The sequence below is a fragment of the Leptidea sinapis genome, chromosome 2, assembly GCF_905404315.1.
Source record: "Leptidea sinapis chromosome 2, ilLepSina1.1, whole genome shotgun sequence".
Lineage (NCBI taxonomy): Eukaryota > Metazoa > Arthropoda > Insecta > Lepidoptera > Pieridae > Leptidea > Leptidea sinapis.
The window spans coordinates 10,404,077-10,423,227 of NC_066266.1; the positions used below are offsets into that span (position 1 = coordinate 10,404,077).

General features: G+C 34.9%; 1 protein-coding gene across 7 annotated transcripts; it reads left to right on the top strand.

Annotated features, from left to right (window-relative positions):
* Positions 1 to 18,846, top strand: LOC126971838 (serine-arginine protein 55). 7 transcript variants are annotated; one of them, XM_050818332.1, is made up of 11 exons: positions 6 to 184; positions 750 to 882; positions 1,215 to 1,285; positions 7,336 to 7,458; positions 9,693 to 9,777; positions 11,599 to 11,672; positions 12,255 to 12,434; positions 12,881 to 12,970; positions 13,985 to 14,020; positions 15,622 to 15,717; positions 17,134 to 18,846. In XM_050818332.1, the coding sequence occupies exons 2-11, from the start codon at positions 757 to 759 to the stop codon at positions 17,357 to 17,359; spliced, it is 1,107 nt and encodes a 368-aa protein (XP_050674289.1). In that variant the 5' UTR covers positions 6 to 184; positions 750 to 756; the 3' UTR covers positions 17,360 to 18,846. The 7 variants fall into 7 exon arrangements, with proteins under 7 accessions (XP_050674340.1, XP_050674289.1, XP_050674307.1 ...); XM_050818350.1 differs by lacking the exon at positions 7,336 to 7,458 and adding an exon at positions 7,221 to 7,319 and having other exon boundaries at positions 10 to 184; positions 9,675 to 9,777; XM_050818356.1 differs by lacking the exon at positions 7,336 to 7,458 and adding an exon at positions 7,221 to 7,319 and having other exon boundaries at positions 10 to 184.
* The last annotated feature ends 305 nt before the right edge of the window (positions 18,847 to 19,151 follow it).

Sequence of the window (19,151 nt, forward strand, 5' to 3'; positions counted from 1 at the left end):
GAGCTAAAGAATAAAAAGAAAAAAAAATGCTCGACGCTCGCCCTCGGGCTTGACGCGTCCATTTTACAATCTAAGTGATATGGAATTCGCACGTGCTTAGAGCGTTAAATTAATTTAATTTGGTTTCTAGTAGACTATTTACCGCTGATGTGAAGTATCTGTACGTTATAAAGAACAGAGTAAGGTGAGTACAAATTGAACTTTAAAAATAGATTATCGTAAAAAGTAAAATATCCGTACTGTGTGCAAGTGGTGAACCGCGTGGATGCCGCCATATTGTTGAAGTGGTATCCGGGTGACACTCAAGTACCTATATTTTGTGATCTATTGTTAAGTTGTTTTAAATTTAAACATTTAATGCCATATTCACTATATTTCTGATTATCAAGCTTTGATTTTGTCTTGCTTAAAGTTTTTTACAAACCTAGATCTTTATAAGTTGCTATTTGTATTTTTGGTTTTGCAATTTACATAAGCCGCCATTTCATGTAAGAGTGTGCAAACAGCGAATCGATTTATATTTTATGACAAATTAGTCAATTCGCACTCGTTACTTTGTTTCTGAAGGTGAGACTCAATGTATTTTCATACATTTAAGAATAATTTTGCAATTGTAAGTGTTAGTAATATATTCAGATAAAAATTATGATGTAATCATTTTAGGTTAAAAATAAAGCACACTTAAAAGACGTTTTGTTAATCTTAATCACTTTTATTTTATTATATTTAAACAAATTGGTGTATTTCAGATAAAAAATGGTTGGCTCACGAGTTTATGTTGGTGGTCTACCATTTGGTGTCAGGGAAAGGGACCTGGAGAAATTCTTCAAAGGTTTTGGGAAAATTCGAGATATCTTGATCAAGAATGGCTATGGATTTGTAGTAAGTTGTTTTTTATCAAGCACAAAACAATACTACGTGTTGAATGTTCTCTACCCAAGCTCTATCAATTAGGAAATTTTGCCTATTTTTTTAAAGAATTTACATTACCTTTATTGTTTGGTACTGCGTAATTTGCACAGCAATGTCCAAATTACGCATGCAAGCAACACATTTATTCAGTTAGGTTATAGACAATATTGTTTGAAAAGTTCAATTCTTTTTAGATTTATTTATCATTATGGATATGTAGCTCTACCATTGTGTTCATTCAACATCACCATTGTATAGCCACAGCTAATGACTAAAATTAATATAAATTTTTAATCTCTCAGGAATTTGAAGATTATCGGGATGCTGATGATGCTGTATATGAATTAAATGGCAAAGAACTGCTGGGTGAACGGTGAGTAATTTAATAAAAGTGTTTGTGCATGTTGAAAGATCTTTCCATCCAGAAGTAAACCTATACAATATAATATGTACTCCTGTTATGATTCCTTTCTTTGTTGTCTTTCATATTCAGTCTGTCCTCAGCATCTATAGTAATTATTATGATGCATACTCATGATATATATTTTATTAATTTGGTGCCTATATTTTGATCCAATTGCATGACCCAACCACTAGATTGAGCTGCATAACTGACATATGATTTCTGCTGAAAGCTGAAAAAGCTATCAAAATTAAAAAAAAATCTTTAATTTTTAAAGTTTTTTAATTGGATAGTTAAAGACTAGAGCAAACATGGAATTGCATGGTCTCACACAGTGCAATTGCAGAAAAAGACCCAGAAGTGTGGTCAGTAGTGTAGGATGTGAATTTGGGAATCAAATACCAAAACGAATTAGACTCCACATAGACATCTTGATGTACCATTAGTGTCAAGAGTTTCTTGCTGCCTCCGCAGTTCCGCCTTGACCACAATTCATCATTTCAATTGGGTGGAAATATTGCCATCAAATTAATAATATACATATAGTGAGTACCCATCATAATAATTACTATGTTAAATTTCCATGATGATAAAATGTTACAGCTTCTATGTAATAATTAGGAAGTACATTATAAATTGTGTAGTCAACCATCTGACTGGTTTTAACAAAGCCACATTTAGAGACATGAGAATCATCAGTTGCTTGCTTTGGATGTTTAGCTTTATTATATCGCTGTCTCACCTATTCACCTCATTTTATTCTATATATTATATATATATATAGAATATTTTTGCTTATGGCTTCATACTAATAAAAGCTATAAATTACTAAAAGCGCGTTTCATTCTTAAGCAACTACATTTACAGCTCCATCATTGATCTAGGTGGTAAAACATACATGCTACTGTGAGCGTCGGATTACACAGACTGACTGACTTACTATTCACCTGATTTCATTACTGATACATTCAAACTATAACATGCATTTTTTATATCAGTAGTTTTAAGAACTTGCATGTACAAACAATCAAATAATTATAATTCTGTGTAATCTAACAAATTTTTTAACCTTTTTGATAATTTGTCACAGAGTGTTACTTGTTTGTGTTATTTAAAAATCAGCATAATTTGTATGTATGTAGTTTAATGAATTAATAATTGCTTTATTTCATTAGCCGGCTCCACATTTTGAATGAGATGTATGGAGATTTTGGTGGTGGTGGAATGGAGAAGATTGTATGCTTTGGAATGTTGATATTATTATAACTATATTTTTATTGAATTTTCAAACACTACTGGGATTGGCTTTTGCTTATTGAAATGTCATGCTTTTGGTTTTCATAAAAGTGAATTTTAAGAAATTCCATGAATGACCTGTCATTCAGTAAGGTAATTGGTAATGCATATAAATGAATAATAGCCTTTAGTATTGATTTAAATAATATATAATATGCTCCTATCATTATATCCCCCATCAGCACTAACTATCGTCAAAAATTCATTCATTGTATGTGTCAGCAGTAACTTCAACAAATTATTAAAACAATTAGATCTTGACTTATTCTGTAGCAGCTCTGATTCCATTAAGCGTCAATTAGGAAATGAGTTCTTTGGTCAATTTGGTGGTCGAGCTGTTAATATGTAATTAGATAATGAATACAATAGTGTTAAGCATTTAATTTGTATACATAACTCTCACTTTGTTTTTGTTTTATTTTTTACATAGCTACTTGTGAGAATCTGTAAATGGCTTTCCGTTATTTTATCATGTGATGTATTGTAAAGTATTCAGCTGTAGATTCTCCAAAAATATTAAAAAAGAAATAATAATTGGTCTAACACTGCCGGAGAGGCAGGAAAGTCCTCAAGTGACACAGTGTTAGTAGTAGGCCCCCCAAACGGTGAACCCATGGACCTGGTCAAGATTGCTAAAATACATTGGATGAGGGCAGCACAAGACAGTTTGTCATGGAGATCCTTGGGGGAAGACCTTTGCCCAGTAGTAGGTGTTTTCCAGCTGATGATTAAATAATAATTCTTATATATAAAATTAAGCTTTTAATGTTAATTAAAACAACAAAAAACATGCCAGGAGTCCATGTTAGACATAGGCCTCCTCCAGAAAGTTGCCTTTGTTGCATCTCCCCCATCCCTTAGGTAGGTCTCCTCCATCTGGAATACGAGTTCATTGTTTGGTCCATTTTCCTTTGTGACTACCTGTTGCTCACTCCATAAGCATTATAAGGCAATTAAAATATACTGTTTAAACCTTATAAAATTGATGCAAAATCTAAATTACAGTCTTACCATACATAATATTAAGATTTGTCATCCCTGTCTTCCATAACATTGTAAGTATTTGACTGATTCTAAAATATGATTGGTCTGCTATAACTGTGATGCTGTTTGCCATGCTCTTAGTTAATTATACCAATAGTTCTTAACCTTTCAGCACCAGGTGACCAAAAAGCCTGTCCTATACTAGGTGGGGTGTGACATACCCAAAAAATGTAAGATGTCATAAAACTAGTAAGTTTTAATTATTTGAGTGTTTTGTTTATGGAAAAGTATTTCTACATTGTAATCAATAGGTTTTAAAGAAAATCGAAGTAATTTATTATTATTTTAATTGAGATCTTTGGTATCACAACATATTAGAGTATTAACTTTTTCTGTCCTATTTTCTCGGAGAATATCTCTACATCATATTGGGCCTTTTTGCAGCAACCCCTGAATTATTTTCAGAAATATCTAGATATTCTGGTGTGGCAAGTCTTGGTTTGTTTTATTGTGTGATTATAAAATGTATTCAATCAATTTAGACATATTCCTCCATATATTGATGTCTATAACAACTAATTAATATAGGACACTTAAACAAATAATAAAAGACACTAAATATTTATGATGCAACATACCTTTATAACGACATGAATAAATAAATAAATAGAAGCTGCAACATCGCATCTCTTAGCTACTAAGAACAATAATAATAAATCTTTATTTTAATTTAACTTATTCTATTGTAAAAATACTGTGTTATTACGAAAATGACAATTTATTAGAACAGTAAGCAAAAAATTTATATTACTTATGTTGTAAATTTATAATTAGCTCATTTAGGTCAATTAAATATTATGCTAAATTGCTGATATTATGTACTTTAGTGATGTCTAAACTAAGTAGATAAACTACTTGTCTTAAACATCAAATTATCTAATTAGAGATTACAAATGAAAATCTAGAAAATACTTTTATTTTATAAACAAGTAAACATATCTAATCTTTACATATTCTATTTTAATTAAAAACCATGCAGATATGTTTATGATAATTGCTGCAAAAACGACAACTTTTGTGACAGAACCTTTGCTTAGTATCTTCAATATAGGAGAGGTCACAAGACAAATCAATCAGGCTTCAATTATCTAGTAATGATAATCACACAGTTGGATGAAGCGTCCAGGTTTTCACAATATCAGGATGATAGATATTGAATTTCTATCAAATAGCTTAACTCTCAGTTAACATTTGATAAATTTCTGTAAAACAACAGGTATTTATCCAAATCCTCTTAAGATAGGAGTTATAAGACCCATATAATATGTAAAGGCAGCTGTAATGATTATAATAATTACCGAACCATATACATACTATTGTTTAGATAAAATAATTGAAAAATTTCTTTGTCACCAAATTATGAAATTGGTAATATCACATAATATTTTAATTTCATTTGATATGATAATCTTCACGTTTTAGCTCTATTTAATGATATTTTAAGCAGGGCTTTTGATATGCTAAATTATAAAATACTATTTGACAAATTAGCAAGAAATGGCATACAGGGGCCTCTTTAAGAATTAAAAAGAGTTCCCATAAGGATAGATGCATGACCATCAAAATAGCTAATAGCTTTAGCAACATGATCCCAACAAATAACATAACAGCTCAAAAAACTCAAATTATACATATTCATTCTTCACATATCTCATCCTCTGCTTTGCCAAATCCGTTAATGCTTCAATGCTGTAATTAGTCTTAAACTATTGTTGTCCAAAAGTAGATCTTGCAAGTCAGCGTATGTATCTCGGCCTTTTAATTGACAACAGATTCAATTGGAAACATTGAATATGCTTGCTTAAAACTACGAACTATACTCAGTAAAAGGTGCCACATACTACTATGAGATTAATTTACACAGCTTTAGCAGATTCTATTATTAAGTATGGCCTGAGTAGTAATGGCAGAACGTATGAAACTCATATTAATCATATTTAGATGAAAATGTTAAAATTATTGACTCATAAAAATATTTTTATCAACTGATAAACATGCTGTTTGCAAACATTGCAAGATTATTAATGTATGATAAAGTTAAATATTTAATTCATAATAGTAATAGAGAAGTTAATGTACCAATAGAGTATCAAAGGCAAAGCAAGCCAGCAATTTAAGAAACTCAATAAAATCCCAGAGACTGCATTCCAAAGACCAAAAATAACATTGGCACAAGAATACTAAGTAATATAATACCTAGTAATATATAAGCTTACTAAGAAAAACATATGTAGAACAACAACCATATTTATGTGAAGACTAATATAAATATACCATTATTTAATTATTTTAGTAATGTAATGCTGAAATCGCGAGCTACAACTTACCGAGATTAAATCCTTTAGGGGTTTTCGTGGTATTTAGATGTTGAAATTTTATTGTATGGTTTGTTTTGAACAATAAATGGAAAAAATTGTTTTCCTCACAGAACAATCAGCTCCCGCGCTTTTATAGTTTTTAAATAATTGAGAATGTTTAGTACTGGGGTGCGGCGTCATAACCCCTCGTATTAAGACTCGTTTAATTTATGAACCATATACATACACACCATACATTGGTATTCTTTCAATACTTCTGATTGATGATGCATCTATACTACATAATTATAATAACGAGATAAACTTTGTGATATTTTTAGGAGTACACTCTGGATCTACTGAAGCGATTTTGACAATTTTGTTACTAATAGAGAGCTTTATTAGACTTAACATTTACTTATTTGTGTCATTTTTTTTTTTGTGATAGTCGGCCTGCCATAGTAAGTTGGAGAAAAATTGTTATTTATGCAATTGTTGCGTAATAATGGGTATTAAAATTAAAACACGAATGTGGGTATATGATTTTTTTTTTATGGAATAGGAGGACAAACGAGCGTACGGGTCATCTGTTGTTAAGTGATCACCGCCGCCCACAATCTCTTGCAACACCAGAGGAATCACAGGAGCGTTGCCGGCCTTTAAGGAAGGTGTACGCGCTTTTTTTGAAGATACCCATGTCGTATCGTCCCGGAAACACCGCACAAGGAAGCTCATTCCACAGCATTGTAGTACGAGGAAGAAAGCTCCTTGAAAACCGCACTGTGGAGGACCACCACACATCCAGGTGGTGAGGATGATATCCTAACGCTGAACGCTGCCCTTCCGTTGAGAGGTATATTATGGTATATACATACATACTTTAAATCCCTTATTACAGATTTTAAAACAGTTAGCTTCTTGCCAACATTAAAACACCCAATGTCCTTATAACCATTACATCAACCAAACGAGTGTTGTAATGAAATTCTGTACAACATTACAACACTCGTTTGGATGATGTAATGGTTACTAGGAATGGCCTTTTTAATGTGAGCAGTGCCTAAGCTGAATCTTTTATAGAGGATTCATATTATGGGTGTATTCCTACATTCGTGTTTTAATACCCACTATTACACAACAGTTGCATAAATGACTATATATTGTGGTCTCAGCTATAGTAAGTATAAAGGGTAATAATATTAAGAGAGTGCAAGCGTGTTTGTTGTGTGTGAGAGGCGAGGCGCTCGCTAACGTGTGGCGTGCTGCAGGGTCGTGGTGGAGCCGGCGCGAGGCATCGACCGCAGCGCCGACCGCAACCGGCGAGACCGCCACTACGAGCGGGACCGCGGCGGCCGATCGCGATACGAGTGAGTTGTGTTGTAGGGTGAGCGTGGAGCGCGCGCGAGGCGTGCCGCGCGGCCCCGACCGATCGCGCTGGCGCCCCACCGATCGAGCGCCGTCGCGCCGAGCGCCGCCCGCGCGCTCCTCCCGCCGCCTGAGCGACTCGTTTGTATTACCACACACACACACACACACTAACGGTGAGGAGATATGAGCTGTGCATAGCGGAGATGCGAGCTCGAAATCGTAAGGAAGACGCCATCACGCCCGCCAATACACATCTAACTTTGCCGTGCCGCTTGATCGCTCGGTTAATCTAACTGTGCCTCTGCTTCTCTCTCTTCTCGCGCACGGTTTCTCTGTACGCTAGTATATAGCAAGTCTATAATGTAAACGGTAAGCCTCCATTATTATATTAAATAATATAACATATTTATACATTGACGTACAACTAGACTCCCAATCGCCTATTAAAAGGACGTCAAAATAGTCCGAGCTGCGTTGAATATAATATATATAGGGATACATAAACTTATACAGATAACATTAACACCTTCATTCAAATTAACACCTTATTTCGTGGCAGTAATGTTCAAAGTTTATTGTATACGCTCTTTAGAAGTAGTAACACTACGTCACGCGCGAGACGGACGCGAACACGAGGCAAGAACATTTTGTTTTAGCAATTAAAAGATAATAATTTGTTTTGCAAAATCATTAAAAAGGTGAAGTTACACAATTTTGTTAATTTAAAGGGCACTTACCTGAAACGACACTCGATCCTTTTTAAGCTCAGATATGCGGTTATTTGGACAGTTTTTCACTGAACACTTCATTGCGTGGCGTGGTATTCAAAGCGCGGACGAAAAATAACTGTACGAAAACTCTGCCTATTAGTAAGCAGAGTTTTGCTTCAAACATTTCTGAGAGTGATTGTGAGTATAGTTTATTATACGTCAATGTGTATATAGGGTAACACAGACATATATTTTTTAAATAATCATATACAGGGTGTCCGAGAATTTGACGTCTAAAGCTAAAATTTGAAAGCCTCATGGTGATGAGTATCCGAATCGTCCCTATGTATGTTCTACGATTTTGCGTAGTTTAGGAGATAATAATTTTATTCCCTAGTTTAGAAATGAGTCGTAAGTTCAAGATAACTGCTCCAGCTTAATTCATGAAAATGTTCAAGGTATCAAAAATAAAATAAAATGGGAAGCCTATGGCTTCTAACTATTTTTAAAAACTTCCCAGAACATTGGCCAATAAAATGAGCCAAATTCAAATTTTAGCTTTGGGCGTCAACTTCTCGGCCACCCAGTATACGACAATACAAACGTACATTTTTTGAATAATCTCTTCAATTTTTCCGTATCCGCTCAAATTTCAATAACACATGTTATTTGTTATAACATTGTCCCGTTAAACTAAGATTATTTTAACTTTAGACTGAAAACATTATGTCCCCAACTAGTTGAAAAAACCCACTAGTTCTACAACCCAAAATTTCATTCATAATTACTTTTTATTCATTAATAGTATGACTTGTTATAATAGAAACTATAATTTTAACAAGAATGCTAAACCAATAATATTTTGTTTACAGCCATTTTTTTTCGTAAGTAATAAAATCTAATTAGATAAGTGTTTATATTAAACACAAGCAAAGAGTCATATAATTTATAAGTATACAATAATATAAATCATACAAATTATTCAATATATTTTTTTGTATTTTGATATCAGTAATTTATGTTTAAAATGTTATAAAGGATCTTGGTGCTGGTATTATAGGCGAAATAGTGATTAGGTGGAACATAGCGGAATTTTTACTAAATATTCACAAAATAACTCTGGATTCTGTTAATATTTTTTATCAATAAATTGATTTGTTTATTATACAAATATTATACTTAGAAAAAATATACAGGTTGGTTTTTTGAGTAGGGCGTTGATGGCCAAGTGGGAAACTACGAGAGAGCGGAAACTCGTGCAAGGCATCATGCCCTCGATTTAAAAAAAACCAATAACTGCATATTTAGTTTTTTAAATTTCTTGAACTGTTTTCCTACAATTTAGTTCAATTTAAATCAGTATAGTAATAATGAAGTTAATGACTTTATGACGTCATAACAGTGTTTTCACCTCTCCATATCAAAACTAGATAAATAGATTATGTATACCGCACAAAATTAACTCAGGCGTAGCATAGGCGACACGATCCCATCCATATTTTTCCAAACCTGTACACACAAAAATATTTGGTATTAGAAATATTTGAAGAACCTACTTTGGTATATCCATACTTTTTATAAGTCCATTTATTACTATGATAGTGTTTTAACGCAACAAGAACATGTTGTATAATTAACATTCAGTTTCTCTTCTTCTCGCAGTGACTACAACTATAGATACGGCCCGCCGACGCGTACCGAGTATCGGCTTATCGTCGAAAATCTGTCAAGCCGCATTAGCTGGCAGGTAAGAGACGGGACAGGTGCCACGACATCATTCCATCATTCACCCGGGGTCTGCTGTCTCACGGCTTAAGGGCAGGGCAAACCAACTGGCGGCATATGGGCTCATTCGTCACAGAGGTTCCGGACCAGATCAGTCAAAAATTGAGGGCAATATGTAAGCAACAGCGGCAAATAATTACGAAGACAACATACGGTTGAAGGTGTCAATTTCAAGAGTGAAGACACAAGTTGATCTAAAATGATGAACGAAACCATGAGGGAAGACACGCAAGCGTGAAGAACCACCTCCAGGCACGACAATGGATGCATGAAAAAAACCACAGTGGATTTCACAACCAAACATCACTAAACTTAAATGTTTTAAATAACAATTTTTCATTAAGTCTCTAATAATAAATCTGTAGTAACATTGCAGTTAACTTTGATTGTTTTTCAAATTATTTGTAATATTAATATCAAATAGTTAAAGTTTTTTTTTGTAAGCAAGTAAAGTTGCGAGCTCATAGATATTATAATTTTTAAATAACGACAGAAGGTGGCGTTTCTCTGGCCTGAACACTCAGTTCAACGATAGCGATGCCCTGTGAGCGATGTTAGGAGGGACACCAAGTCCCCAAGACGTTGCCCCACGCAGTCATGAGGTTTCCCCACGCGGTGATGAGGTTCCCCCAAGGACTGATGAGGTTGCCCCATGCGGAGTGATGAGACCCTACTAGCGACTTCCGCCAGGAGACTGGCCTCTTAAGGTAATGTCGATGGGGGCACTGCCGGAGCCGAATTATGTGCAATGCCATTGTAAATTTCATATATTTATGGTATCACTGTCGGTTATAGTGCGATATTTTCATGCCACTATATCAGACATTTTGCTTGTACATTGTTTGTCTTGTGTCTGTACAGGTGTCCGTAAATTATACCTTATGGTGTCTTTGCTTGGTATATGTTGGCCAGATTTATTGATGAGCAATGGGGGGACTACTTGGATATAAACAAATTGAGCGCAAGACTGGAAGAATACAAAGATGTAAGAGAAGAATACAAAGACGTAGAAAAAGTATACAAAGACTTAAGAGAAGAATACAAAGACTTAAGAGAAAAATACAAAGACGTAGGAAAATAATACAAAGATTTAAGAGAAGAATACAAAGATGTAGATGATGAATCTTTGACATGATCTTTAGGAAAATGATTATAAGTAACAAACAGTCGCAATCATAGTTTCACTGGGTCCGAGATGTTTAACAAACAAAGAAATCAGGAAGGATTAAAGCAGATCTTGCGAGCAAATGAGCTTGGATCATACAATATATATTCAAGTTGGACCTGAGAAATTGAAACTGGACATATGTTGAAAGTCTAATAACATATGGCAAACAGGATTTTACACATAGTAAACTGCCATGGACTTTAGACGTATCCCAGAAATTGAAACCAATATACCATATGGATGCAATGGAATACAATAACAACAGTTATTATATAGAAGTAGAAATACAATGATGTTTGCAAAGTTATTGATAATCTGTGTTACATGAAAAATTGCTTTGTACACCCGCAGGCTATTATTTACGTGACCTCTGTATATGACACAATCTAATTTTAATCATAATATATCCAATTTGGATTCATTTCTTACTTATGTATAGTACTTTTTCATTTTTATTTAAGACATTTTTGAAGTTTCCATGATGATACAGTATTTTTAACCATCTTTCGGGGCTGAATAGCTGATGATTTTTCTATACCTGATAGAAACTTTAGAAATGTATATATAAAGTTTTGTTGTATCTGTTTTTATAACACGGAGCTTGTAAATTTACAGGATTTGAAAGACTATATGCGTCAAGCCGGTGAAGTTACTTACGCTGACGCTCATAAACAGCATCGCAATGAGGGGTGAGTAGAAGTAGTTTGCTGAAAATAGAGGTAAAGAGTTTGCCGCTATTCTTTTCGACGTGTTCACAACTGGCACAGTTTGTCTAGACGTATATGTCATAATCCAAGTGTTATTCTAGTAAATACTTAAAACCAGTGGGAAATTAAACTATATTATGTGTACCAAAACGGCGCCTTTTTCTGCCGTGAAGCAGTAATGTGTAAGTATTGTTGTGTTTTGGTCTGAAGGGCGCCGAAGCGAGTGAAATTACTGGGCCAATGAGACTTAACATCTTATGTGTCTTAAGGTGACGAGCACAATAATTGTAGTGCCGCTCAGAACCTTTGGGTTTTTCAATAATAAAGGGTGGGGATACGCCCCACGATTACCATCAGCTGAACGTCCTGCTCTTCTCTTACCTTATTGTCATAAAATATTTAAAAAAAAAAAGTTTTTCTTGTCAATATGATGATATCGATTTTTAACCATCTTTCGGGGCTGATAAACCTTGACTGACAAATTATCAACTGAAGTCTATCCATCACATAATCAATCAACCCAAGTAGAAACTATTATACTGACAGCTTGCTATTTACATACAGTGTGGTAGAATTTGCGACTCACTCTGACATGCGTGGGGCGATTGAGAAACTGGATGGAACTGAGCTGAACGGGCGCCGCATCAAACTGGTGGAGGACCGGCGCTCCTCTCGCAAACGTTCCCGCTCTTCGTCAAGCCGCTCCAGAAGTCGCTCCCGGGAAAGAAGGCGCTCCAGATCCAGGTAAAACGACAATTTTTGTTCAGGAATTCATCAACTTTATTCATCAGTTTTTTTCTGTTTACATTTTCCGCTGTTTTTAATTTTTTAATGGTTGAGCTATAATGAGAAGAAGTGGCAAGACACTCATTGCCACTGGGAAAGCAAATAAAAATCACGGGATATAAATACACTGTTCACATAGCTTAATATCTTATTATTGGTATATGTTATTTTAGTATCAATATCACTGATTGTATTTTATATCACGTAAGATGTTATAAATCTACCATTAAACTTTTTTAGGACTTTTCGTTATAATTAGTAGGAAAATGATGAGATTAATTTTTAACCATCTTTCGGGGCTGAATATCTCTGAATGATAAAACAACTTCTGACTTAACAACCAAACACCTAATGAATTTATTGGAAAGTTTTCTGCTACAACTAACACTAATTGTTCTACTCAGGTCGGGCACTCCTCGTAGCCGCTCCAGATCCAAGTCTCGTCCGAAGAGCAAGAGCCCTGTTGCCAAGTCTCGTTCCAGGTCGAGATCCAAGTGAGTTGACTTATTATATTTATGTGCATTTCAATATCACATTGTAATAGCAGAGTCTTGTACATGTAATAATAATGTATATTAAATACTTAGATCATTTTTATGTCTACAGAACCTTTTGCTTCTAGACAACTGATGAAAACAGAACAGTTTTAATACTTTAGTGTGTGTGACATGCTAGGTCTTACACTCACGATTTGTATGTCACTTTGTGTTAGTGTTTGTTTGTTTGCGTGTGCGAATTGCTCAAAATAGAGGTTAACTGGGAACCTCATTTCTATCGACGTTTTAACAGCTGTTATATAAAGGTAAAAGGAATTTATTTTCGCAAAATTGATTCCTTTAGAAATCTTTTTGATATCACTTCTAACAATACCACCGCACCACTTTGGAAATAAATGGCTCTCTTAGAGAAGACACGGAGCAAGTAACTCTCCCAGCATTCTTTTTTTTGCGCTCTTTTTAATAAAGTATACGAAACTGTACTGTCATAGCTATTGCTATAAAAAACCATAATCCAGTCCAAGCCTGTGCAGTAGTAAGACTTAAGACAGAGCCATTGTTTAGTAGTTTAAAAGTGTATACACTTACCCTAGATGTCTACTACTAGACTACCACAGTCTATCTAGACATATAAATGATCTAAGATTTAATACTTAATTCATACCTACTTATAATGTGCAATATATTTTTATAAAATGTTACATTACATTGCTAAAAACAATGTGTTTTTGAAGTGCAAGAATCAGAAAATGTTATTGATGTATTTTATTGGTTAGGTTAAGGCTTAGGTAAAGTAATATACTTTTGATAACAGTATAATTATTTTTGATATCTGTAATAATTACAGATTTTTTTTATGTTGTTTTACCCTATAATGTTCAATTCAATTGAACAATATCTCCTGACAATATTATACCCATCAATGCTTGCATGAATCGATGTTAGATATTCTCCATTAATTACTTTGCACGAGTAGTGTAAATGATATTAATATAGTATTTATTTGGCTAGGTGTGTTGTATCATGCGCTGAGCAAAACATAATATCGTAAGTATAGAGTGTAGTGTTATCATTATGTAAATATTTCATCTAAAAATTATATACATAAATGTATATATGAAATAAGCTGAAACATCCTCCAATATGTTCATGGCAATTTTCTTTAAAATTAGTAGTGAGTAAAGAGACTGATGCAATCTATAAATAATGCTTATTTGTGTGCTATATATATTGCTAACTAATGCCTGCGACTTTGTCCGCGTCGATAGATGGTTATTAAAAAGAATAAGCAAGTTTAGAATTGATGATTATCTCATGTCCTATTCCCGTTCGCAACTTGTTATATGAATGTTATTTCGAGGAAGATTGCTCTGGGAAAATAAACCTGCTATTGGTGTAGTTATGGCTCATCGCCAAGAAATACAGTTATTCACAAATCCCGCGGGAACCATGTATTTTTACGGGATAAAAAGTCACTTCCCCAAGCTCTTAGTCTATCGCTGTACCAAATTTTATCAAAATCAACGTATCAAACAAACTTACATTTATAATATTAGTAGGGATTACTTAGGTGATCTGAGAGACGTTCTGTCATGGCATCAGTTATACAATAGTGATTGATACCATGGCAATGGTTGCTTACGATGAGCAAATGTAGGTGGCTTACTTATTAATAGGTTAAGGGTGAGATGTCTAAAATAAAAATTTGGGACAATATGCGTTCTTATCTGACCTTTACTCGGCGAAATTATTCCTACCAAATTGCAACTCTTTACGCCTTATGGTTCCAGAGGTTTAATTGGGATGAGTCGATATTTAGGTGGAAATCTCTTATACTTATTCTTCGTTTTATAAAGAGGAAAGATTTGATTGTATGTTCTTTTGTTTGCATTGAATGGGCTCCGAAACTACTGAAGCGATTTGAAAAAAACACCGCTGGGTAGATAACATTATCTCCGGGTAATAACAATAGGGTATATTATAATTAAAACAAAATTAGGGATCCTTACCAAAATTCGAACTGTGTAACCCAAGGTGTAAAAAATTACCCGAGAAATATTCTTAACATGGCGTGCCTTGCGAAAGTAATAGATTAAAATAATGTACTGCCATTTTGCTTAGATGGTTTGGACATGTCGAGAGAATGAATGAAGAACGATTGACGACGAAAGTGTATAAGGCCAGTGTGAATGAAAGTGTTGGAAGGGGTAGACCTAGGCGGACGTTTCAAGATCAAATCAGGGACGCCTTGAAAAAAGGCCAGATCAAGAGTACCCTAAACCTGAGAGCATGTATGAAAGGAATAATGAAAGTGGACGAAGCGAAACAAGTATGTAAGGATCGTAGCAAGTGGAAAGAAGTGGTCTCTGCCTACCCCTACGGGAAAGAGGCGTGATTTTATGTATGTAAAGTATTTTGCAGTGCACATCATTATTTACAAAAATGTTCTATTATTAAAAAAAAATTAAATGTCTCTGCCACGTGCTCAGTACTGTGTGTACGCGGACGAAGTTGCGGGGTATCAGCTAGCATATAAATAGATTGATTTAATAAGTAATAAACTTTTATTTTCAAATCATAAATTTTGATTTGAATGTCGACAGAGTTTGTAGTAGTAGTTAGTGGTAGCTAAAGTTTGGTCGTGGCAGGTCCAGATCGGCTTCTCCTCGCAAGTCAGTGGAGCGTCGGTCTCGCTCCGGGTCGCGACGCAACGGAAAGTCTCCGCGCTCCAAGTCCCGCTCCAAGTAAGTTGTGGTGTTCGTGCATGAGATAGTGCTCCCTCTAGAGATGAAACGGATGTCCGGTATCCGGCCGGTAATTCAGTGTCATTATTTTACACAAGGCAAATCATACCAGTGGGAGGCTCTGCCGTGAAACAGTAATGTGTAAACATTATTGTTTCGGTCTGAAGGGCCGTGGTAGCTAGTCAAATTACTGGGCAAATGATACTTAACATCTTATGTCCTAAGGTTACGAGCGTAAAATTGTAGTGGCGCTCAGAAGTTTTGAGTTTTTTAAGAACCCAGAGCCGCACTTCATTATATCTCACCTTGAGACATAAGATGTCAAGTCTCATTTGCCCAGTAATTTCACTAGCTACGGCGCCTACAGACTGAAACACAATAATACTTACACATTACTGCTTCACGGCAGAAAAACGCGTCGTGAAATTCGTGTGGCGTAATTTATGGATGGCTCCTTATAATATGCCCATATTTTTTCATTCTATTTTATAATCGAATGATGCATTATTAATGTGTAATATATTATATTTTTTCTTTATTTTTCTGCAACGTCAAGAGAGACATCAAAACGGTGAGATAGTTGTATAATTCCTGTACTATTTAGTTGTGTAGTATCATCACATCATTATACGTAATGCTATTAAAGTTTCTTTCTATTCTTAGATCATTTACCCGTCTAGATAGACTGACAGCTGTGAAGTAGTAAACCTGGTTAGTTTGCTTCGGTTGTCTAGACGCAGGAGGGGGTCTATCTAGACGTATAAATTAATTCAATGTTACCATTAAATTATTATTTCGCCTATAAAATGTTTGTGCACTTACAAAGTTTTATCCGGTAATTATTACGTTGCGTACTAAATTATGTGTTTATTGCATCTCGCATGTGTCCCTTGAAGTCCCTCCTCCAATTATGCATTATTATTTTATTTAAATTCGTAAACAGACGTGTATCAGCCTTGTTACTACTTTTGAGTTTCATAGTCTTTCGCCTTTACCAATAAGCATTAATGGTATAACATTAAGGCCAACATATATTTAAAATAATCATATATGAAAGACACATCCGCTAACTCAATAGTTGAAAATATATTTATGCGGCGTCAGATACTATACGTAATTTTAGCGTATGCAACCATTGACGTACTATAAACAAGACTCCCAATCGCCTACTAATAGTTCGTCAAAATGACCGAGGAGCGTTCTGGGTGGCGTTGTAATCAAAGCGCGGTCAAAACACAAATCGTTATAGACGCGTACGCAGAGTTTTGCTTCAGTCAAATTTTTATCGTGAATGTGAGTCTAGTTGTTTATTGTACGTCAACAGATTCAACACACTCTTAAACATTACGAGCACTTGAAAAAGATCAAATAATAATAGATAGAAGTGTTGTTAAAGATCGATGTATTTTTCCATAGAGAGAGGTCTCGCTCCCGCAGCAAGGAGGGCGCCGAGTCTCCCAAGCGAGAAGAGAAGAGAGAGATGAGCAAGTCTCGCTCCCGTGAGCGCTCTGCTTCCCGCGACCGCTCTGCTTCTCGCGACCGCTCTGGGTCACGCTCGCGTTCCCGCTCGGGCTCGCCGCGGCAGAACGGCGAGTCGCAGGACCGCGCAAGCAATGATCGCTCTCCGAGAAGCGGGGATTAATAAGATTGTCTCCGCCGCGCCGGGGGCTGTACTGTTGCACAGGGCAGACTTATGTTTGTATAATGGATTAATAATTGGGTGTACAGCATGTACCACTGACCTCTACTATTTACCACTGGACTAGCGACTGCCAAAGTGCTTTTGTGCCTGTTTGATCTTCGCCATTTTGGCGCTGTTGGCCATGTCGCGAAAAAAATTGTAACACGGAAAACTACCGAAATTAATTCAAAATGCAATAATACTTCAGAGGACCATACATTTCTCTCGTAGCAATTTGCCTAAGTTACCCTTCTTTGGCGTTTTGATAATTGTTTTTTCTAATACTTGTGGACTATTGATAAAACTAAAGTTTCCGCCCGAGTTAAATGCAGTCGGGGCCTGACGTAAAGAGCTTTTGACCCGCACGTCTAGCCTCGCGTGCCTGCAGTGTAGTGATGTACCGTAGATGTCGCTTACCGTGTTATCGCGTTAATACTTAAGTTGCAATCGTGTGTTATTTTTTTTTATCTTAATAATGACTGATCCGAGTCCATCAAGTTATTTCATCGCTAAGCACGAAAAATGGCAAAAAAATGTTGTGTATAAAGAAGTCGAACAAAAATTTAAGATATCATTATTAGGTTGAAACTTAAAATTATTGAAAAAACTATCATATTATTTTTTGTGTATTTGTAATTTACGGGTAAAATGGTAAGTTAGAAGCATTGTTTAAATTTATCGAAAGTCAACACGCTCATGATTATCGTCATCAATTATAATTATGGTCACAGAACTATCGCATTCCCAAACTCTGCATTCAGCTCGCGCGGTATCTGTAGCTAATTCCGGCTCGAGATCAACAATAGTAGTCAACAGAGATTGTTTCATATTTTTCTGTATAAAATTAAAATAAATAACAATAACCATACACCCACTCCTGCGTTCCGATCAGACCCCTCAGTCTCAGGAGTATAATCATATAAACTTCACAATCAGAAGAGTTATTCCAAACACGCCCAAAGAAGTTAACTTCAATACTTCAACAATATTGCTAGTAATAATTACATCTTATTTATTCTTGGAAAGGGGGTATATTGACTGATTTTCATTAACTAAAAAATATTGTGGTTCTCGGCATGTTTGATGTAATTTGGTTACCTCAAACATTCATGATACAAAAATTTCCATTAGCATTTGTCATTTAAATATAGGTATTTTAAAAAATTTTTAATAAATAGCTACATTATGAAGGTATCTCCTTCATATTTACTTAATTGTAGGTTATTGATTTCGTGACTTTTGCATGCATGTCACGAAGTTTATACATATTGCAAAATTTTAAAATTTGTCGAATTTTTACACGATGATATGGAATATATACTGGCAGTAAATACTGTATTTGCGTTTCACATTGTGACAAACCTATTCATTGTAGATTAAGGTTCTTTTTGTAAATACTTTATTTTCGATGTAAGGTACCAAATAATGTTAATAAATTCTAAGATTAATTTCGTTGTTTTATTTATATCAGTGTTTCTTTTTTGATATAATTATCTTATGTTATTATTTTATATGGGAAGTAGAGGGGAGATTCAAGGCCCTTTGCTAACAGTCTGCATCTGAGGCGACTAGGGGTTTGTTAGGCATAAGTCATTTATTTTCTCAAAATTTATTTCTTTAGAATTCTTTTTGATGTCATTTCTAATATACTAGATATTCGCAACCGCTTCGGAAACGAATAGCGCTCTAGGAGAGAAGCAGCACAAAAAACTCAGCATTTTCTTTGCTTTTTTTATTTGTTAGAATTTGAGAC

What these genes read in the sequence shown, in the direction of transcription:
- LOC126971838 (XM_050818332.1), top strand. Translation starts at nt 757, where the DNA reads ATGGTTGGCTCACGAGTTTATGTTGGTGGTCTACCATTTGGTGTCAGG. An exon ending in AGAATGGCTATGGATTTGTA is followed by an intron (nt 883 to 1,214) that starts GTAAGTTGTTTT and finishes TTAATCTCTCAG; the next exon opens with GAATTTGAAGATTATCGGGA. An exon ending in AGAAGGCGCTCCAGATCCAG is followed by an intron (nt 12,435 to 12,880) that starts GTAAAACGACAA and finishes TGTTCTACTCAG; the next exon opens with GTCGGGCACTCCTCGTAGCC.